Source organism: Anabas testudineus, chromosome 22 (assembly GCF_900324465.2).
Source record: "Anabas testudineus chromosome 22, fAnaTes1.2, whole genome shotgun sequence".
Taxonomy (NCBI): Eukaryota; Metazoa; Chordata; class Actinopteri; order Anabantiformes; family Anabantidae; genus Anabas; species Anabas testudineus.
In genome coordinates, this window is record NC_046630.1 from 5,349,724 (window position 1) to 5,373,765 (window position 24,042).

The 24,042-nt window shown below is 39.2% G+C and overlaps 2 protein-coding genes and 1 non-coding gene across 3 annotated transcripts; 1 reads left to right on the top strand and 2 right to left on the bottom strand.

Annotated features, from left to right (window-relative positions):
* Positions 1-19: 19 nt before the first annotated feature.
* On the bottom strand, positions 20-4,378 carry stx11a (syntaxin 11a). Its single transcript, XM_026339470.1, has 2 exons — positions 4,189-4,378; positions 20-3,259 (listed from the first exon to the last, which is right to left on the bottom strand). Exon 2 carries the CDS (start codon positions 3,252-3,254, stop codon positions 2,367-2,369), a length of 888 nt encoding a protein of 295 aa, XP_026195255.1. The 5' UTR covers positions 3,255-3,259; positions 4,189-4,378; the 3' UTR covers positions 20-2,366.
* On the bottom strand, positions 1,354-1,436 carry trnal-uaa. The gene has a single exon. It is a non-coding gene; the product is annotated as a tRNA-Leu (tRNA).
* A 6,531-nt stretch (positions 4,379-10,909) lies between the features above and the next one.
* Positions 10,910-23,966, top strand: akap12a (A kinase (PRKA) anchor protein 12a). The gene is made up of 4 exons (XM_026339502.1): positions 10,910-11,029; positions 12,707-12,806; positions 12,927-22,673; positions 22,769-23,966. The coding sequence occupies exons 1-3, from the start codon at positions 10,910-10,912 to the stop codon at positions 22,634-22,636; spliced, it is 9,930 nt and encodes a 3,309-aa protein (XP_026195287.1). The 3' UTR covers positions 22,637-22,673; positions 22,769-23,966.
* The last annotated feature ends 76 nt before the right edge of the window (positions 23,967-24,042 follow it).

Below are 24,042 nucleotides of genomic sequence, written 5' to 3' on the forward strand. Positions count from 1 at the left end.
TGTAGTTGATATATATCTGTTTTTTTCAAGCATTTGTGCATCTAACATGTTTTTACATTACGAATCACTGACTGTAGATTTACAGGGAAAAATGGTAAATTTACTTACAAACAGCACAGTTTTCAGCAATGCCGACATGTCTCTGCAGGCATCTGGGGTTTATCAACCGTTTCATCAGCATTTTAGGTTTTAATTTCACTCCTACTGATGTCCTTATTTTCCACCACAGAATGCCAGCTTCACATGTTTGACTTTTGAAGCCTTTTAATAAAGAGGTTCCTGGTTTTTAAATGTTTTTTAATTGCTGTGGTTCTTAAATAATGTGTCTGTTGCTGACCAGTACAGATAATCTGCATCACAGTGCATGGTTTCAACATACTGTGCGTCAGGGCTGATCTAAGTGTCAACAGAGAGCTTCCTGCTTAAGTTAAAATTATATAATTATGTGCACACCCTGTCCGGTTCTTATGCCAGATCACTGTGGATTAAAGCTTCTTAAAGTTATTTTAAAAAGAAGTGAGTGTGCAGGTAAATGGGCAATCAGACAAAAGACAAAGTATGTACTGATAAAATGAATTAAAAACATATCACGCTGCAGAAAAAGCCCCAACAATGATGTGAAATGTTGCATTATATTATGGCCAATTCATTTCTGTGCAACTTTAATATAGTGAGTATTTTGCATGAAGCCCAGTTATTGTATGTTGCATGAATTTAAACGGTAAAACATTTTCATGTCTGCTAGATGGCACCAGATCGCCACAGGGTCCCAGATGAGAAGATGAGGAGTCGACAGAAAATGAAACTGCATTTTCTACACTGTCATGAAGCGTGGGTGATATTTCTTTATCTCGTTGTGTGAGTACGGGTAAATAGGATAAACTAAAAGCCAGTTTCATTATAATCCACGGGTATTCAAGTGTACCGAAGAGTGACAAAGAAAAATAAAACGCATTTATTCTGACCTGTTAACGAGCACCGGCGAGATCCCATTAGTGCAGAACATGTCTATTGTACATTAACCTCCAGCAAATGATTTAAAAAGCGAGGTGCTCTGCTTATTGATCCTAAAATCCTCCTATAGAGGGAACAAACCCAACTCTAATTAAAGTTTTCAGCTGAGTCACCGTGTTTCGAAACACGCAGCCTGGTCGACCGTCTGCGGTCTGAGAGACTTGAACGATGTGAACTCAGCTGTAATTAGAGACCCAGTTGATTAATGATCACGTGAAAAGACAAAACACGTGTGAGTCTTCGAGGCCAATTAAAGCTCGACCGCTGTTACTGAGTTGATCTGAGTCTAACTTTAAACTCCGTCCTTGACCCGAGCTTCAGATTAAAACAGGCGACTTCTACCAGGAGTGGGGTTCGAACCCACGAGGACTTTTGTCCATTGGATCTTAAGTCCAACGCCTTAACCACTCGGCCATCCTGGTCACTACACCTCCCCTCAGGTGTAGCACAACAGGTGGGTCCACCCAGGTAGACTGATGATAAACCACAGAGCACTGATGAATGTCATCACTACGACCACAAATTTAACAGAGAGGAGGCAGATGTGCTGGAAACGCCTTCAGTTCACCAGAAGATAACTGGGATTCACCCAGTGAGTAATCGACCGCCCACACAGGAAAATAAAAGACCCTTTTGATTTTACTTTCATTGCACCGACAGCACACTGACACAGGCCTGCTGGGCAAACAGAAAGTACCTGACCTCATTAGTTTCCCATTCTTTCTATTGTCACGATGCCTGAATGAACCCAGATGTACACGTCTAAAAATCTATAACAAAGTAAAGCTGCACAAATCTATCCAGACTCCACAGGTAACCACAGTCACACGCTGCGCTGGGTTCACTGTGTTTCTACAGAAAGGTTAAGCAACGGCTGTTATAAGAAACAGACCTACTTCCACTATCAAGACAAGTCATAAGTGCACATTTAAAGCTGTTTAAACAAACCACACTAAGGCATTTACTTAGAAATTAATCATACTTTACATCAATTAAATATCCAATACATGACAAAACTTAGAAAGCTGAAAGTTAAAGGACAAAGTTGGGAGTTGTGCATTAAATAATACAATAATCGTGCAAAGGCTATTCACAGCACCAATCAGGAAATGTAACACCCATATCTCGCCCCACTCATTTGCATGTGAACGTGTGATTTGAAATGACTCTAGAAATTTTCTCAGACCAGTTCCATGAAGAAAACTATACAAAAGCATGACATTTAGCTGCTATTACAGGAATCAGTCTTCGAATCCCACATTAGTGCTAAATAAATACACAATCTTTGTGCAGGAAACTGATTTGAATCTAATCTCGATGTTGTCATGACAAAAAATAATGCAGATGATATTTTAATTGCAGCACGGGAAGCAACAGCAAAAGAGTTTCTTGCATGGATTATTTTTCTTGTATTTCACAGCCTTCTTGATCTGATCTGAAGCTTTAGTAACATAGTCCTGAGTCGCTTCTAAATTGGCTTGTATGTTGTTTATCATGCAGCCCTGCTCCTCCACCAGCATGGCCATTTGGAAAAAGAGCTCATGAATGTCCCTGATGCGGCCCTCCAGCTCCAGAAGCTCCTTGTGCCGGTTCTCTATCTCATTGAGAGCCGATCTGGCAGACTTCCCTTCCAGAAGGAGATTATCTGAGAAGACGTTCCACTTTCCCGTCTCGATCATTTCGTCTATCTGCTCCCTGGTCACCTCCTTGCCCATGATCTCTGCTTGCCTCTGGATGCGGGTCTTGCAGTTCTCCCTCTGTGCCATCTCTGCCTCGTTGTACTCAGACATGGCCTCGTGGAAGGCGCTGGTCAGAGACACGTACTGTGAACGCACCATGCGAGCTATAGCTGAGGTAGATCCGTGTGTCTCCTCCATCTCCTTGCTCAGCTTCCCCAGATTCTCCAGCCGTGCATAAATGGCCTCCCCTCTCGCCTTGATGTCCCGCCCCAGAGCGTTGGAGTCCCGCTTGATGCTGCTGATCCTCCTGACAGACGTGAGGAATCTGGTGTTCTGCTTCCCAAGACGCTTCACATCCATTTTGAGTAGTAGCAGCTCTTTCCTCATCACCTGAGCCTCCTTGTAGATGCCTTCCATCACGTCTTCTCCCTCGAACACAATAGCATGTTGCTCCAGATCCTCCGCATCCTCACTGACATGGTTGTGGTTCTCCTCAGGCCTGCGCCCCTCTTCTGCAGCCTTGGGGGTGAAGGTCTGCAGCTCACAGAGTCGGTCCCTCATCTCACCTGCAAGAGGAGTCAGAAGTATTTACTGACTTCTTTAAAAGGATAGTTTGACACTTAGGGAAACGCTCTTTCCGTGTTATGACTCTGGGATGTTGGTGTGATAAAACTCGAGTTAGCTGTTGCTCCATTTTCATCCTTCAAGCTAAGATAACACCTCCTGGTTGTAGCTTCACTACAGAAACATATGAACCAGTTATTCTGCCTGTGCCCAGCGATCAACACAATCCACCGGGAGCATCGGCACCTCTGAAAATGCTGTAACTTGTTTGTTTGTTTGGATTTTATGGAGGTTTATGTGCTGGACTAATTATTGGTAAACATCACCCCCATAAAACAGCAAACTGTCCAAACATTAGGAATCTAATTATAAGTTATGCAAATGTAGATGTTGACATATTTATTACATGTATTTACAAGTATTCCTTTCTTTCTACATAGAATCTCTTATGTAATTTTACAGAAACATCCTGTGCACTGGGTTGAATGTACTTATTTTGTGTATGTTGGAAAACTTTTGTATCTACAACATTAAATTAAAGTAGGCTACCACTCCTATGAACCACTGTGTAGGTAATTCACTTCATCTTTATTATAGTTATTTGTTAGTCAGTAGTTTACATGTCCTTTCTACAGAGAGTTTAGCTGCTACATTACTTCCTCAGCTGCGACCTCCTCATCGCAGATAGAAATTTAATAAAGGGCGTCGAGTTATTTCCTCTTGAGAAAAAAAACTGTTACACGAATTTAGTTTGGTCTAAAAACAAATGGACATAAATCGGATTTAAAAAAAAAACCTTAAAGCACTACTGATCATGACCAAAAGGAAAAAACACTTCAGATCTATAACAGACTTATAGAAACTTCTGGGTCCATCGATTATTCGATCCATTTATTTACATCACAGACACATGATACAGAAATTCACTCACCTTTCTGTGTTTTCCTCAATCGGTCCTATCACACTAATATCTTCGCTGAAGTGGCCACCACAGAAACACTCATTTCCTCATTTTTTCCCCTCAGCGTTTTTACAACACGAAATTTCCACATGTGCAAGACTCGACAGTGTCTGTTTTAAGGAGGCATCGCACTCGCACACACAACATTTCATGCAGCAGGTAGAAATGCGGAAGATCACGCCTCCTCCCCGCAGAGCTGCTCACTCACTTCAGCTCTTCTCTGGTTTGAGTCCAGGAAGGAGAAGATCCATCACAGGCTACAAGCACTGAGGAGGTGATAGGATTGATTTAAGGATTGTTAGGGAGATTTTTAACTTTAGGAGGCTAAAAAGTAGAATTAGTGATGTATTAATATGGATTCAGCTGCACAGTTATAAATAAAGGAGCTCAAATCAGCTGCAGCATTAGTGACATTTACACAATTATTGATGAGTAATGATGAATACTTCTGATACACATACATTTGCACTTGAGTAAGCTTTTCAATGCATGACTTGTATTAGCAGACTCATTAGTACACTGTGATATTGACACGTTTACCTAAGTACAGTATCACGCACTGAGTTACTAGTCATTTTATTATGAAATCCATAGTTGTCATGTGGATTGTGAATGTTTACACTTGGTTTTTTCATGTTACGTGTTACTGCCGCTGACTTATTATAAGTATTTCGTTATTGCTCATGACGTCTCATCTTGAGTGTGTTGATTCTATGTACAACTTCACCTCACTGACAGCTCTTAAAGGGTCTTAAAGAACTGATCCAAATCTCATCAGACCTATTTGTTATGAGGGGAAGAAGTCACCAAACAGTTTCCTGATGGGGTTGTTTTTATCAGACCTAGTAGCTTTATCCTCTTGGATCATGCCTTTTTTTATGTCTGATGTTTTCCACAGCTGCTCCCTGCAGCTCTGTGAGCACAGACACATCCAGGAACAGTTCCTCCTCAATCCTCTTGTGCAGCTTCTTGTGTCGGTTGCTGCAAGCTGCAGCACAGCTTCTCCCCTCCTTTTAATATCCTCTTCGATTGTATTGGAGGCCTGGTAATTCACATCTTTCAGCTCAGTGAGGTCATTCTGGAGCTGCTGGATCTCCTGGCGTATCTACTGGGCCTTCTGCAGGACACCATCCAGCTCCTGGTCAGAATGTGATGCTGCTGCTTCATACTAACTCCACTGTAGTGAACCCCTCATAGACAGGCTGCGCATAATGGAGATACCACAGTCAGTTTCCGGGTAAAGAATTAATCGAATATTATGTAAAAATAGAGCTAGGACTCTTATAAGGAGCTGCAAGATGAATTTGAGGGGTCTAAAGATGATTAGACGAGTAAAAAAAGGGCTCATGCAGCAATTTAGCAGCATTTCCATTCCACTGCATCCCAGATGTGCACTTTCTTCTAACCCACCTCTGGTTAGATCCAAAAAAAGGGTAAAAGAGAAGTGACTTAAAAAGATTTTCAGTAAGGAAACTGAAGACACTCGTCTTATCAGTAGCAACTGACAAGCTGACATATGAATTTATAAAAAGATTTAATCTTGACACTGAATATCTTTTGCACACTAAAGAAGGCAGCTGACACATCTGCATGCTTAAGTTTGTGCTGAAATTAGAAACTGATTAATCAAAAAAGAGATAAAGAGACCATTCTGGTAGATTTAGCTTTAGAAACAGTTTTTCTTTAACCATAGAAGAAAGCAAACTAAACTTTAAACCAATTAAAATGAACTGTAAGAAACAAACGTACACTTGTTCGTGACAGGCTGGGGGTCAGTTGAGCATCTAATCCGCTTTAAAGAGCAGGCAGATGTGAAGCTTTTGTTGCCAATATGCACAGCAGGTGTGAGCTGTTTCTACTTCTTGCTTTTCAGTCTCTTGTAATTTTAGATGGACACACTAGATCTGCCAACACATTTAATCTTGTTCGTGACTTACCAAACCAGTTTTCAAACAGAAAGGTAAAGTATAAACACATTAAAATAGAAATCTGGTTCCAAGAAAGCGGAGCTACTTAGAATTTAGATATTCTTTAAAGGGGAATTAACCAAAAACTTCAGAGAACATATTTAATTATTAATTTTTGAGCAGCCTGGCAAAGAAAGCAGTGATCCACCAGCAGCACAGGGAAGTCAAGCATGTGTGTCAACCATTTTTTACAGAAGTAAAACTCTCTGTCATCTGTTATTCTTGTAACATATGATGTTTCTACAAGAGAGGGCACAAAAAGGTCCTCATGTTCTCAGCTTGAAGTTTATATATATGTTATTACAAATGCCACCTAAGACTTGGTGGTGCAGCTGTTACACAAAGTTAATGACAAAATAAAAGCACAAATGAGAGAGAAAAAAAATATACTAGACTAAGAAAGCATGACAAATAAAGAGGAAGTGTTTTAGACATGTTATCTTCCAAAAGGGTGATACTAAAATGTTAATAAGTGATACCAAACGATGATGAAGACGCAGTAAGTGTAGAACTTCATCATACTCAAGATGCCACCTTCTAGACAGTGCTGGTAAAACCTTTCACAATGTCTGCAGTGAAGTAACTGTCATGTAACTGTCAGTCATGCAGCCAGAAAAAGAAGTTGAAGCCTATTTGAACAGGGAAAATAGATGCTCGAGCTGTTGTGTGGGAAGCTGTGTGATATAGTCATTTCCTCAGCCAGTGGTGGTTTAAATGTGAGCACTAATTTCCATCGGCCTCCATCGTTTGACTCACGCTGGCTTCGTTTGTCAGTGGGGATTTTTTTCTAGCACAACTGATGTGTCACTCAGCTGCAGACACACACTCCTCCAGCAAGTGACACTTGCACAGAAGAACAGCTTGAATGAAACCACCCGAGACTAAAAGATCCCCCCAGTAAGCCACCATTCAGTTTCGTCTGTTTTAGTCACCTGGTCACAACTTGGCACTTTCGTCTGCACGTGAAGGAGTTTTACTCATTGTGTTTTGTTGTCTTCTCAGTTTCTAACATCATAACTCCAAACTGTTTAATTAAACTATTGGATTGTAAAGTACATTTTTAATAGTCATAGGGAAAAAAAACATCATCTCTGGACAACATGCAGTAAAATGAAGCAAACTTTAACCACCAGATGGCAACAAAATATTAAATAAGATGTTTTTCTACTTCGCTAATGCTGATACTTTTGCATACTGTATTGACTTTAATATACTGTGTAGTTCATTAGGTAGGATTTTAAATGCAGACTTTTCAGTTATATAAATGTATATAAAGTATTTTTACATTGCTGTAGTACTTGTACTCAAGTCAAGAATCCTTTTTTCCACCACTGTGAGGCCTATTTTAACCATGATCGGAGCATTTCAGAGGAGTATTTTGTCCAGCAGATGTCAGTGGTTCAACACCTTCATCTGTCTCATTTCTTACAGTTCACACACGTTTCTGTGGCTTTAGTCTATACAGTAGTTTAAAGAGTGTAACAAATGCATTCAGGATGACATGTCTTATCGTTTGGTAAAATTGGAATTATTTGCATTACTTGTACTTGTGGACACTTAAGTGTACTTGTTGAATGACTACTTCAATCACCAAATCAATAAACCACAGATACAAGATACAATACAAATACAAAATATGTTTTTCATATCTGTTTTCCAGCATGAAACTCAAAAAAATTACAAAATTAACATTTAAATCTAGTTATTTCTTCTCAATCAGTTGAGTCTGATTTGAGCAGTGTCTTTTTTTTCTGTGTAACTGGACTTCATGGGACCCAGATGAAGATTTTCCTGTTCACCAGTCAGGAACCGAGCATGTGATCAGGTAAAATCTAATGTCGCCTCGCACGCCCCGTCAGTGCAGCTCAGAACAACCTGACTGCATTAGAAAAACACTGGGAAACAGCTCACTGTGAATGTGCCAAGAATGTATTCTCAAGTAAGAGCAGTAAATCTTCTAAAGCCAAGAACAAAGGTCCAGTTTGTGTGCTCGGAAACCGTTTTGGAAATAAATGTTCTCTGTGTCACCACTAAAACAAAAATTAACTGAGGAAATCTCATTACAGGTGCCTCTTCTCAAAGTGGCATAATTAAAAATGAATTACCGATAAACTATATTTGATGGACGTGACAGAAACGCAGATGTCAACACTGTGTTGTAATCTAAATGACGTTTCCATCCACTTCAAAGTGCACAGTACAGCAGACTGATTCAGCAGATTTAAATGCCATCCATAAACATATTTAATACCCTAAAGGTGCCTTTACAAGAAAGGACGAGCCGATTGACTCACTGAGACCCCCTGCATCTTATTACATTACACTGCGTCAAGTCTCAGGAGACATGTTGCTGCAGTGGAGAAAACATCAGCTGTTTCCAGTTACCCAAAGTTGTGACTCTAATGAATTCAACTTATTAGCGTTGTACTGAGGTTCACATAAAGGCACCAGTGTTTCAAAGCATCCGATCAAATTAACATGAATGTCTGTCATGGGTTTGTAGATGTTTCTCTGGTCTAAAATTTCCCAAAGTCTGACTGTGCTTAGCTTACAGTAGATGACACATCATCCATGATTTATGTAAAACGAACCTTATCAATGGGTAAACAACAAATCTTTCTAATACTGGACTTTAACAGAAAACGTATATTCAGATGAGAATACAGTTAATAAACCATGAAAAACAAATGGTTTTGACGAATGTATTAATTCGCCAGCTAAATATAAAAATGATATAACTGAATTAACATAAGGACAAATGATGCTGGGATATTAGTCAAAGTATATGCTTGATTTTGATCTTGGTCTTATTAATAAAAATTAAAAAAAACAAAACAAAGGAAGTGCTAAGATGTTCTAGGAAGCATAGCTTAACTGGAAGGCATTATAAGAGAAAGCGTCACTCTACGAGTTTATCTCAGACAATAAAATTAAAAACTACTTTTTAAAAGAAGTGCTGGCAGTGGACGCCAAAGCCGGGCTGCTAACATTGTTTTTTAAGGTCTACACAGGAAATTACATCAGTGAAAATGTATTTTTGTGAGCATATTGTAGGTGTTTATGGGCTTATCGGATTGTGCAGATTGTTTAGATGGTCTAAACAACAAAAGAATAGAAATAAAAAATGAACTCTGGGCACAGATGGGGAGGTAAAGTGCAGGGATTTGATGTATTACAAGAAAAACCTGAGTAAGTGAGTGGAAAAACATTATAAAAACGCTCCCAAACAGGCCACTGAACAGTTTGGATAAGTTGCTGATGAGTTGCTCTTACATTTTAATGTCACCCTTGCATGTGAGTGAAGTCCTAGATCAGATTTCAGGGATTTGAGAGATTCTTTGAAAACATTTGAGGCTGCAGTCGTCATTAGAAGATGCATTTTGTGTAACAGTAGTTGTGTTGAACTATTGTTTCTGCCAAATAGTTGTATTCCTCAAAAGCTTTTAAACTGAAAAGTGGATTAGTAAATAAATGTCAGATTCACAGATAGTGATACAAATAGTTTAATACACACGCTCAATTTTATTTAAAGGTCAAGCTTTTCCAGGAGCTGTGGCCACTTCGTGTTGAAGTTCCTGGAGTTTGGACAACCTGCCTGACAGTACATGTTCTCCTGCCCTGCTCATGATATTCAGCCCACATCTCCAAATCTAATATCCAAATTAAATTAGGTCTGTTTTGCTCAAGTTAGTCAGTTGATTTCCATTTTAAAGAAAACAGCTTGTTTGACATTAAAACGTTGCTAATTTCCTTGAGCTTTCATAAAACTGTGATATCATTTTACTGCCATGACAGTCTCACTGGCAAATACCATAAATCTATTAAGATAATGGATGAAAAGAATGAATAAAATATATTTTATGTTAAAAAAAAAAAGATTTAGAGAACATTTCAGAAAGGTTCACGTCATAATAACTTATGATTTATGGTCCTCACTACTTTCTACAGGTATAATTTAAGCAGTAACGTAACCATTAGACATCCTCACATCAAGAATGTGACTTTGTGTGTTTATTACATTTCCTAGTGCGTGATAAACACATAGTAGGCCTATTATAGATCTGGGCTACAGCACCATCTACTAACTGGACCAGCAACATAATCAGCACTCGGGTTTTGCCGTCATAAGCTGCTATGACCCATTTTTATTTGTTTATTTGTTTGTTTGTTTAGATCCTTCATTAGCTTCAGCAGTTATTCTCATGCTTACTAATCTGTCAGATTTAATGTGCAGCTGGAACCTCCCTTCAAAAAAAGGTCAAGTTCAAGTTAGTGAATGACCTGGAGATGTTTTAGATACTGATGAATATGAGCATTAAAAGCATAAAATGTAAATTAATATATGTTTAAGATCATTTAATGTTATTATTATGTTACAGTGCTGTACTTCAACTCATTCACACAGGTTCAAGTTGTTCTTGCTGTTGCTTGGACATTTGCTTCAGTCATCTGATTAGAGGAGAGGCTGTTTCTCTGCAGGCTTTTTTTTTTTTTTTTTTTTTTTTGATGCAGAGAGAGGCGGACCGGGCCGAGCCGGGCCGGGCCACACTCGGCTCATAGGCTTCATGTGATCCTGCAGGGAGGTGTTTGGCAAAAAAAAAAAATATTTTTTCAACTTCCAGGCTGCAGCATTAGAGCTCGGACAGTGTTTGTCGCCGCTTGTTTTTCCTGTGGATATTTCCATTGCTTGACAGTCCGGATAGTGCCGGGCTGCAGCTCCGATCATGGGGGGCGCACAGTCTGCGCAACGGGAGGACAAGAAGGATCCAGCGGCGGCGGAGGAGGAGGAGGAGGAAAGCGGAAAAGTGGACGATGCTCAGCCTGAGCCGCATACTGAAGACAAGGTATCATCTTGCTTCCCACAGTTCTTGATGGATGAGAGTTACTTATATGAATAAGCAGGAACTTTGGGGTGATCCTATCCCTGTTTAATGAATATGGTAAACCTGGGTTTTCTTGTTGTTGTCAGGACAGTGCAGTGGCTGCTGCCAACACATCCATTAACCCCATGATAAAGAAAAAGTCCATTTGAAACAAATGCACTGAGCACATCCGTCTGTTCTATTCGTTTTAATTAAAAATGGGGGAAATGTATTGTTTGCCTTTTTTAGCTTTGTTGTAACAGGGAGGGACCATCCAGTCTGTTCCTGGTGAGTCGAGGTTCAGAATGAAACCATTACCAGTTATTTTATATATTAATCATATGTGCCCCCTTTTTGTTGACTTTTTCTGTGGTAGTTATTCCAAAGACGCCGTTTCCATTGGTGTTGCAGTGGTAATACTAACCCCTAACCCTGTATTTAGAAAACAAAACTGTAGCCGGAATAATGACCTTTCATTCTTCAAGGAACCTAAGTAAAGAGATGGAATTTCCTCTGTGCTGCACTCAGCAGAAGACAACATTGATTATTTGTGTATAACCGGCTCACTGGGTCATGCTGAGCAGGAAGTCGGTGAGACAGCACTGTACTGAGAGTGAAAATAGCTTATCATGTCATGTAACCAGATTTTTGTGTTACTGTGTTTATTGCAACTTTAACCTCTTCGGTGACTGCATGATTTGGATGGAATAAATAAATATGCTACTCTTAAAACAAATGACTTCAATCTAAATGCTACTCACTACTTAAGTTGTCAACTGAGCGAGATAAGAAATATATCACATCATTTCACCAGAACTTTCAAATACAGGTTTTATATATATAATTACTACACTTTACTGTACTTTAAGAATGGCTCCTTTAGTAGCTCTCAACCATATCAGCTCAAGATCACTGAAAACAAAGAGATGCCTGTTGACCGTCCGTAACATGGACTGGGTGCATGTGTAACAGTAATAGTTACTTTTAGTGAAGTGAAATTAGGTTCTTGGGTGATTTCTATAACTAATATAAACATTTATTTTTTTATTATTTATTGTTATATGTTATTACATTTGTCTGAAGTACATGTCAACATACAAGTACTGTAAACATATCAATCAGCACACAACACTGTAAACAGTTGTACAGTGTGTGCATCACTAACTATGTAACTACACTGGCACAAAATGTTAAACAAAAGTCTTCCTAACAATGTCTTAGCAGGTATTAGCAACATGACCCCACCAGCTATGCTGAGCTGTTTTTCAGTATGTTACTCTATGGTTAAAAGACATGCTTCCTGTTCCCTAACCCCTGCTCAGACTGCCCCAGCTAATCTGACTCACGTATTAGAGATTGGGACAATCAGGGTCTTTAAACTGTAAGGTTACCATCCCACTGGATCAACAGTGACTGAGCTGTGTTGTTTGTTTACTAAACACGATTCTGAAACTCACAGTTAATTGAACATTGAAATACTTTTAATTTGTTTTAATGGAAGTACAAATTCCCATGGGTTTGTTAATTGTTCTCCAGCTATGAGTACTGTTCTGAAAATGTATATTATTTATTGTGCTTGTGTGATTGCTTCTGTTAATTTTTTTATTTGAATCTAATCTTCTCCACAACAACAGAGAGACTTTATTATCTATGTTTCAGTCTCTCAAAAACAATGGGCAGATTTCTGAACTCAGTGGAAAAGCAGCTGGCACTATAAAAGAAGTTAACAGTCACTGTGAGGAAGTGCTCGCTGCACAGGGTGGGTAACATGATAATGTCAGTATAATTTCAACATCAGCATTAATTGCTCACTTTCAGCAGATAGAATTTCACCTGTGTGATCCGTCTTTTACAATTTTTAATCTGTGTTCCGGTTTAGCTATCGTTTCACCACATGAAGATGTTCCAGAGACGGATATGCTCCTTAAAGAAGAAAATCTCAAAATTAATGAAAATAAATCACCCGATGAAGCTGATGCTACTGAAACAGTACTAGAAATAGTTGAAATGGATGCAAAGCAAAATGACATTAATGACAGTTTTAAGAGATTTTTCAGTAACATTAATTTGAAACTGACAGTAAAGAGAGGTTCAGCTGAAAAAGATGACATATCTGCAGATGTGCCTGATGACACCACCAAGGATGAACCAAACAGATCAGAAGGTGTTGATGACACTGTAAAGGAAAACAAAAGTGAGAATGCTGAACATAATACTGATCTAAATGCAGCACAGGAGACTTATGATCATGACTCAATATGTCCAACCATGACAGACATTACATCAGAGGATGTTCTAGATAATGCAGAGGAGAAAACAACAGAAATCAAAGAGGATGTTTGTTCTGAGAATGCAGGTCCAAAAATAACTTTACCTATAGGTGAAGATGAAAGGGTACAACAGAATGCCACTTCTGAAGAAGAGGCGATCGTATCTCCAATTAAAAGATTTTTTACAAGTGGAATCTTTTCTGGACTGCGTAAGAAGAAGAAACCTGCAGAAGATGAGATACCTGAGAAAGAAATGGTAGACGTAAAGAAAGAGGAAGCTGCAGAGACAACAGATACAGTACAAGTACAAGAACATGATAAAGAAATTAGCCTAGGTATTGAGGCATTCACAGTTGAGAAAGAACACAAAGGAACTGGACTTAAAGAGCAGGTCCAGTCTGCAGCATCAGCTCACACAATAGATGAAGGGAAATCACCTTCTACAGATCCATCAACCATTATTATGAATGAGTCTGAAATTCTCAGTTCTCAAGAGAAAGACAAAGTTCAAGCCAGTCCTCTAAAACGGCTCCTGTCAGGGTCTAGTTTAAAGAAATCAGCCAAAAAACAGAAGGAAAGGAAATCTAGTGATGCAAAAATGTCTGACTCCGGAGAACATGTTTCAAATCAGCTCCTGTCATCTAGCGATGGAGCTGACAATCAGAAAGAAGAAACTCCTCCAGGAGAAGAGGATGGTGCATGGGCGTCCTTCAAAAAACTTGTGACTCCAAAAAAGCGTGTGAAGAGGTCCTCCTTGACTAATGAAGAGACACAAAACCCAAGTTCAGTACAGGAATCAAAGTCAAGTGAAGGTGAGCAGATATCAGACCACAGCACAGAAGAAAGCAAAAAAAGAAAAGATTCATTGGTTTCATGGGAGGCTGTTTTGTGTGGGTCTGGAAGAAGAAGAAGTCGAAGTAGAAAAACCTCAGACTCTGAGGATGAAAAGCCTCAAATTGAGAATGATAATAAGAAGCAAGACTCACCACTAGAAAGTTCTAATGAGGTTGATGAAAGTCTAGCCTCTTATACCAAACAAGCTGGGAATACATCAGAGGGTGATGGAGGGTCAACATGGAAATCATTTAAAAAACTTGTCACCCCCAAAAAGAAAGTCAAAGATGATAATATACAGTCTGATGGTGAAGTTACTCAGGATGATTCCTTGTCTTCAATAAAAAAACTTCTTCCAGGACAAAAAAAGAGACGGCACGGCGAAAAGCAAGACTATCTATCTTCAGATGAGGCTGATGAGGAAGTAGTTTCAGGTGATGAAGACTCTGAGACCCCTGCTGTGGTTCCACTATCTGAATTTGATACAACTGAGACAGGAGTTTGCCTACAAACACATGCAGATATAGAAAATCATGTACCAAAAGAAGCAGACTATGAACTCCTGCAAGATCAAGAAAAGATGGCTGAACCAGTTCCACCATGTGATAGTCTGCAAAGTGAAGCAAAACAAGTCCAAGAGAAAGGGGATGCTTTAGAAAATGAGACTTCTACAACCCCTGCTTCAAATGAAGAACCTGATGAGATAACAGAATTAATCAGTAAACATCAGCAACTCAGTGATATTCCAGAAGAGGGTATAATTACAGAGACCATGGTTACTCCAGCTTCAGTCACTGAAGAGCCAGCTAGAGATGATACTATAGCTGAGGATTTGATAGAGATGACGTCAGAGGCCATAACTGCACCAGAGCCTGTAGACATTACCCTGGCAGATGAAACAGAAATGATCTCAGCAGTCTCCCAGTTGTCAGATTCTTCAAAAACATCTGGAAACACAACACCAGTCCCAGCCGAATATGAGATCAAGGACACAGAGGTGCTCCTGCAGCAGGTTGTTGAAAACATCTCAGCAGACCCAAATGCAGTCCCCTTGTTTTCAGATGAGATCATTTCAGAAAAATTAGTTGCTTCTGTTTCATGTCAAATACTTGAAAAATTTGTAAAGCAGCAGCCAACAATACTGGAGATGCACACGGTATCAGATGCAACTACCATTAACACAGATCTAAATGAACTGGACACAATTAACGGACTTGCAGCAAAAGCCCAAATGGAGATCGTAACTGAAGTCAATGAAGCAGTTCCCACAGAGATTGCACCTGAAGCTTCTGCTGAGTTTGACAATGCTGAAATTGCTGTGGATGAGGACAGTATTACACATACAGAAAAAAACTTAAAAGAAGTAGAAATGATTAATGAGAGCCAAGATCTGATGGAATGCCAATCTGAAATGTGTGACACTGCATCTATAGAGTTCCTGCCTAGAAGTGAAGAAACTGTTGAATGTTCCTTAGTTGAGGCAGATCAAGCTGAAATGGAGACTTTGCAAACTGACATTCAAGAAGCAGAAACTAAGGATAGAAGTGTTGAGCAGGAAGTCCAAACTGTGTTGGGTAGTGTTCAAATACCTGGAAGCAAAGAACTATTATCAGGAAGCATTCTGCAAGAAGAGGCAGGTACAAAGCAACACAAAGAGGAAGACAAAACAGAAGCTTTCACTGAAGTTCATGTTGATCCAGAAAAGGAAGATGAACTACAGGCAGATGTTGCCAATACTGATCATAAACAAGTACCACAAGTATTAGACATACAAGCAGCTGCAATAGATTCAGAGATGGGTTGTACTGAAATATCTGTAAAGGAAGTACTAATATCAGAGGGCATCTCACCAGCAGAAACAATTACAGATGAACCCAAAGGCCAACCTGAACCTCTCACTGAAGTCAATGGTGAGCCAGACAAGGAAGAAGAACTAGAAGCAGATGCTGCCAAAACTGAACATGAACAAGTATTAGTTGTACATGAAGCTGCGTTGGATAGTACTGAGACACCCGGAAAGAAAATACCATTATCACAAGGCAATCTACAAGAAGAGGCAGGTACAGATGAATTCCAAGATGAAACAGATCCTCTCACTGAAGTTCATGTTGAGACAGAAAAGGTAGATGAACTACAGGCAGATGCTGCCAATACTGAACATAAGCAAGTACCAGAAGTATTAGATATACAAGCAGCTGCAATAGATTCACAGATGGGTTGTACTGAAATACCTGTAAAGGAAGTACTAATATCAGAGGACAGTCCACCAGAGGAGGCAGTTCTAGATGAACCCAAAGAGATAAAAGAAGCCGTCACTGATGTTGTTCAGCCAGAGCAGGAATATGAAATACAAGTGGGTGATGTCAAACCTGAAAGTGGTCAAGTACCAGAACTATCAGCTGTACTAGCAGCTGCATTAGACTCACAGATAGATAGTATTCAAATAACTGATGAGAAAGTGCAAATATTAGAGGACATCTCACCAGCAGAAACAGTTACAGATGAACCCAAAGGCCAACCTGAACCGCTCAGTGAAGTCAATGGTGAGCCAGACAAGGAAGATGTACTACAAGCAGATGCTGCTAATATTGAACACGAACAAGTGCCAGAACTATTAGTTGTACATGAAGCTGCGTTAAATAGTACTGAGACAACTGGAAAGAAAATACCATTATCACAAGGCATATCACAAAAAGAGGCAGGTACAGATGAATTCAAAGATGAAACAGATCCTCTCACTGGAGAAGAACTACAGGCAGATGCTGCCAAAACAGAACATGTTCAAGCATGCCAAGTATTAGGTGGTGTGCAAGCAACTGCATTAGATTTAGAGAGAGAGAGTATTCAAGTACCTAAAAAGGAAGTACCATTATCAGAGGACAAACCACTTGCAGAGGAAAATAAAGACGAACCCAAATACCAACCTGAGACTCTTACAGAAGTCAATTTTGAGCAAGAAATGGAAGACGAACTACAAGCAGATGCTAATACTGAACATGAGGAAGTACCTGAAGAATTAACTGTACAAACAGCTGCATTAGATTCACAGATAGCTGGTATTAAAATACCTGAAAAGGAAGTACCATTATCAGAGGACATTCCACTAGCAGATGCAGTTACAGAAGAAGCTAATGGTCAGCTTCCCACTGAAGTCTACGTTATGCCAGAAAAGGAAGATGAACTAAAAGGAGATGCTCCTAAAACTGAATATGATCAGGTACCAGAAGCATTAGCCACACAAGCAGCAGTGTTGGGTAGTATTCAAACACCTGGATTGAAAGTGTCATTATCAGACAAAATTACACCAGCAGAAACAGATACAGATGAACCCAAAGAGGAAACAGAGCCTCTAACTGAGGTCAATGTGGAGGCAATGGAAGTTTCCAAATCTGAAAGTGTTCAAGAACCATCAGAAGTGTTTGAAGCTGTAGATCTAGCAAAATTAGGTTTGACGGAGGGTAGCATTGTGTCACTTCAAAAGGAAGCAATATCAGAAGAAACTCGACCAACAGAAACAATTGACACTGGTGAACCAACACGGGAAACTAAAGACAGCTCTGAGCCAGATGAAGAAGCCGGAGAAGATGCCAAAACGAAAACGAAATATGTAAAAAAATCAGTATTACCGTGTGATGCAAAAGATATTGTCACTAAAACAGAATCTGTTAAAGAGAGATCAAAATCTGGGCATGATAAAGAAAGTGTTGAGAGAGTCAGTGCTAAGGAAACTGACATTCACAACCAAGACAGTGACTATGTCATTGCTTCAGTTAGAGATGAAATTACGACTGAAGCAGTAGCAGAACTGAATCAGGATTTAGAGATAAAAAAAGATCAGACACTAATGAGTATGCCACAAGATGTTCAGGTTGAGCAAGAAGACAGAGTCCCTGAAGTTGTAGACAAGTTACAAATATTATCAGCAGTTCATGTTTCTTCTGTTGATGAGGAATCAAGTAAACATGTCCTTGAAAAGAAAGTTGTTTCTGAAGAAACTCCAGTGCCTTGTGTAGATAATGCCATAGTTATATATGAATCCAAATTTGAGGTGCACCTCAGTGAGGTGCAAGATAATGTTGAGGGAGAAAAAGAAGCTGAACATCCAGGTGCTGAGATACAGACTTCTTCAGTTGAGCATGCCATAGTGGGGCAACTAATGACATGTAATCTAAAAGAGGTTTCAGCTGCGATACCTGACGTTCTGATAGAAAAGACATCAGAGATTCCTGAACCATTGATAGACACAGCAGCAAATGAGCTAGAGTTCAAGGGGGAAGCAGAGATTCCAAAACCATTAATGAAAGATCCCAAAATCCAAGAAGCTGTAGAGAAGTTACAAACAATATCAGCAGTTCATCTGTCTCCTGTCAATGAGGAATCAAGTAAAGCACAGGTCGTAGAGAAGAAGGTCATTTTTGAAGAAACCCTAGGGCCTCGTATAGATAATGCCACAATTACATACGAATCTAAAAGTGAGGTGCACCTCAATGAGGTGCAAGATAATGTTGAGGGAGAAAAAGAAGCTGAACATCCAGGTGCTGAGATACAGACTTCTACAGTTGAGCATGCCATAGTGGGGCAAATAATGACATGTAATCTAAAAGAGGTTTCAGCTGCGATACCTGACGTTCTGATAGAAAAGACCTCAGAGATTTCTGAACCACTGATAGACACAGTGGCTCATGAGCTAGAGTTTAAAGAGGAGGCAGAGATTCCAACACCATTAATGAAAGATCCCAAAATTCAAGAAGCTGTAGAGAAGTTACAAACAATATCAGCAGTTAATCTGTCTCCTATAAACAAGGAATCAAGTAAAGCACAGGTCCTAGAGAAGAAGGTCATTTTTGAAGAAACCCTAGGGCCTCGTATACATAATGCCACAATTACATATGAATCTAAAAGTGAGGTGCACCTCAATGAGGTGCAAGATAATGTTGAGGGAGAAAAAGAAGTAGAAATTCCAGGTGCTGAGATACATACTTCTACAGTTGAGCATGCCATAGTGATGCAAGTAATCACATGTAATCTAAAAGAGGTTTCAGCTGCAATACCTGACGTTCTGATAGAAAAGACATCAGAGATTCCTGAACCACTGATAGACACAGTGGCTCATGAGCTAGAGTTTAAAGAGGAGGCAGAGATTCCAAAACCATTAATGAAAGATCCCAAAATCCAAGAAGCTGTAGAGAAGTTACAAACAATATCAGCGGTTCATCTGTCTCCTGTCAATGAGGAATCAAGTAAAGCACAGGTCCTAGAGAAGAAGGTCATTTTTGAAGAAACCCTAGGGCCTCGTATAGATAATGCCACAATTACATATGAATCTAAAAGTGAGGTGCACCTCAATGAGGTGCAAGATAATGTTGAGGGAGAAAAAGAAGTAGAAATTTCAGGTGCTGAGATACATACTTCTACAGTTGAGCATGCCATAGTGGGGCAACTAATGACATGTAATCTAAAAGAGGTTTCAGCTGCGATCCCTTTTGTTCTGATAGAAAAGACCTCAGAGATTCCTGAACCATTGATAGACACAGCAGCAAATGAGCTAGAGTTCAAGGAGGAAGCAGAGATTCCAACACCATTAATGAAAGATCCCAAAATCCAAGAAGCTGTAGAGAAGTTACAAACAATATCAGCGGTTCATCTGTCTCCTGTCAATGAGGAATCAAGTAAAGCACAGGTCCTAGAGAAGAAGGTCATTTTTGAAGAAACCCTAGGGCCTCGTATAGATAATGCCACAATTACATATGAATCCAAAAGTGAGGTGCACCTCAATGAGGTGCAAGATAATGTTGAGGGAGAAAAAGAAGTAGAAATTTCAGGTGCTGAGATACATACTTCTACAGTTGAGCATGCCATAGTGGGGCAACTAATGACATGTAATCTAAAAGAGGTTTCAGCTGCGATCCCTTTTGTTCTGATAGAAAAGACCTCAGAGATTCCTGAACCATTGATAGACACAGCAGCAAATGAGCTAGAGTTCAAGGAGGAAGCAGAGATTCCAACACCATTAATGAAAGATCCCAAAATCCAAGAAGCTGTAGAGAAGTTACAAACAATATCAGCGGTTCATCTGTCTCCTGTCAATGAGGAATCAAGTAAAGCACAGGTCGTAGAGAAGAAGGTCATTTTTGAAGAAACCCTAGGGCCTCGTATAGATAATGCCACAATTACATATGAATCCAAAAGTGAGGTGCACCTCAATGAGGTGCAAGATAATGTTGAGGGAGAAAAAGAAGTAGAAATTCCAGGTGCTGAGATACAGACTTCTTCAGTTGAGCATGCCATAGTGGGGCAACTAATGACATGTAATCTAAAAGAGGTTTCAGCTGCGATACCTGACGTTCTGATAGAAAAGACATCAGAGATTCCTGAACCACTGATAGACACAGTGGCAAATGAGCTAGAGCTCAAGGAGGAAGCAGAGATTCCAAAACCATTAATGAAAGATCCCAAAATCCAAGAAGCTGTAGAGAAGTTACAAACAATATCAGCGGTTCATCTGTCTCCTGTCAATGAGGAATCAAGTAAAGCACAGGTCCTAGAGAAGAAGGTCATTTTTGAAGAAACCCTAGGGCCTCGTATAGATAATGCCACAATTACATATGAATCTAAAAGTGAGGTGCACCTCAATGAGGTGCAAGATAATGTTGAGGGAGAAAAAGAAGTAGAAATTCCAGGTGCTGAGATACAGACTTCTTCAGTTGAGCATGCCATAGTGGGGCAACTAATGACATGTAATCTAAAAGAGGTTTCAGCTGCGATACCTGATGTTGTGATAGAGAAGACCTCAGAGATTCCTGAACTATTGATAGACACAGTGGCAAATGAGCTAGAGTTCAAGGAGGAGACAGAGATTGCCACCCCATTAATGAGAGATGATGTGACTGATACAGCAACAGAACATAGTGTAGTTATGATGATGAATGTGCCATCGGCAGCATTTGAGGACAATCATAGAATTCAAGTGCAGGTGGTTGAAGTTGATATAGGATCGACTGATATAATTGTGGACTCTGCACTAGAGGTAGGAGTAACAGAAGCCAAAGACATTATAGATGTTTGTCATGAAACCATCAAAGTAACAAACAAATTCTCAGCCACTGAGGAGACTGAAGAGGAGTTGATTACAAAGGAAAACAAGATGATCAATCACAAAGTTATTCAACATGTAAAGGAAATCGTACCAGAGAAAGTGGCTGTTCAAACCACCATTCAGGATGAAGCCGTCAATTTGGAACATATATTACAGCCAGATGTGACAGAATTGAGTGAGATGGTTGAAAGTAAATCAAATCAAGAGGAGAGTCAAAAAGCCATGGAAAATACTTCTGAGACAATCAGTCAAAGGCAAGACGAAGTGCTTGCCAACAGTGACGGCCCTGCATCTGAACAACTAGTGTGTGATGTCAAGCAAACTCCAAATATTCCAGGGAGTTCCAGTGGAACGGTCTCAATCCTTTATCACAAAGATTGCTTCAAGGAACAGAAAAATGAACTGAAACAATCTGAAGCAGATGTCACAGCTGAGCTATTAGAAAGCAATAAAATTACTGAAGAAGCTAAAATTCCACAAAGTGCCCAGAGTCACACTGTAATAGTTAAAAAAACTGGATTAGAAGTCCCCCAAAACACTGGAATAATCTCATCAATAGGCAATTTGGAGTCCCCTTCAAGTCTTTCTTTAGAATTCAAACTTAACATACAATTTGGGCAAGCTAAAGCACCAGCTTCCACACCACTACCAACAGAGAACACTGACGTTTTCCCACAACCAGCAACAGAGAGAACTGAACCAGTGAAACAGACAAATGTGTCAGATATCGGGGTTCATGCAGTAGAACACCAAAACACAATAAATGCTATACTTGAGACACAGAAAAAGACGGTGTTAACTGAGGTTACTGTTCAGGCAACAGAAATCCCAGAACCAAAACCTGAGAACTTCAATTCAACAGAGAGGTCAGTGATCATCAATCAACCTGTATTACTGGACATCAGCATCCAAGCAATGGAAAAAGTACAAACAGCAGAACAAATCAAATCAATAGAAAGAACAACTCCCAATGTCCAGGCAACAGAAAAAATACTAGCAGTGATGCAAACAGAGAAAAGTGAAGATTTTTTGAGCCGCCCTGTACTTTACGAAGCTTGTACTGAAGAGATAACGATAGAAGAGCATGTTCTACAGATAGAGGAGGAAAATGACCAGGATTTGTGGGTGGATGCTGAGGAAGACATACATGCTCCTGAGGAATCAGATGTGCCTATTGTTATTGTGGAGGGACCAGTAGTACACCAGAAAGAGAGTGACCAAGAAGAAAAGGCAAGGCTTGATCGCATGGCTCCAGAAACGACTCCAAAATCCAAGACGAAGGAAGAAGAAAGTCAAAAAGAAATGCACAAAATGGAGGAAATTGAGAGTGAAGAGTTTGCCGTTGCACTTGAGCATCCAGAAACTGCAACTACTACAGCTACGATGTAGTGAGATTAATTCAGCCCAACTTAACTTTCACTCAACGGTAAGTTTCTTCATCATGTAAATCACATTGATACAAATCGTGCATCCCATTCTTTGGAATACCCAAATTAATGTTGGTGCATTTCTCGTTTCAAGGTTGGACAATCAAAAGGAAGTCGCTTGAGTTTGTAAGGCGTTCATTAAAGAGGAGAACAGACTGTGGAAAACTGCAGGAAACAGAATTTGCTGCTTTTGACGTTATAGCCAACCAAAAATAATATATAATATAATTTACTAGTGAGACTAATCTTAATTTGTGCAATTATTTTACTAATATTTTATTTGTGAATGGGATCTAGCAAGAGAGGCATGAGCAGGAAAAGTGTTAATCTTCTCAGGGGATGTGCAGTGTGACTTGAGTTAGTAGATTAAGTATGGCAATGAACTACATCCACTATGCAGTGGCATCTTTTATTAAACTTAACGAGTAGTTTGCTATGTTGTACGATTTTCATTACTAATCTGTCTTTTTAGTCATATTTCACATGATAATCTCTTTTTAATGGAATGCAGTTTTTGTTGAGATTCTCTTTGTCAATTTAAGATACACGTGATTAAATATTAAAACATTATTCATAATATATCTGACACAGCAATATACAACACACAATAATTTCTCAATACATAAGATAGTATATACATTTATTTTACAGCTTCACTGTGTCATCTTCTGTATGTTAAAACTGCGTCTGTGTAATCAGTTAGACTTCTCAAAGGGTCTATGCAGATAAATACAATAGGAAGACCTGAGCATACTGCACACATACAGTATTATAGCATTATTGTATATTATCATGTATAAAATGTTGTAATGCTTAAAGAGGCCAAACTGTGCTTATTTTTAATCTTTAATCATTTCTACTGTGACACATTTTAAAATATATGCACGATGAGAGCATGACGCAATTTCATTTTGAATTTAAATTCATCTTCAAACATTAACTATTATATAATTTTAATCATCAGAGCCTTAAACATAAACTCGAATGGCAGCTTCACTAATTATGTTGTATATTCTAGATGCAAAACTCTAAACTTTAGGCATTCCACAAGAATGCTTTAAAAGTAAAAGTGAGGCTTTGACGTGCTGCTGTGTCGATCGTTTTATTTGGATTTATTTTCACATATTCTTTTATGGAAAATTCTTGCTGATCTAATATGTGATGTTAACCACTGACTTAATACAAAAATAAAGCTGAGTTACCCATGTTTATACATTCATGTTTTAATAATAAAATATTTAATTAAATCAATTAAAACCTGTTTTGCTTATTTTTCCTTGTAAATTTTCGGTATTATAAGTTAGCTTTAAATATTCTATTGGAATAATAATTATTCAACAAGTTGATATTTTACAAGCCAGAAATGTA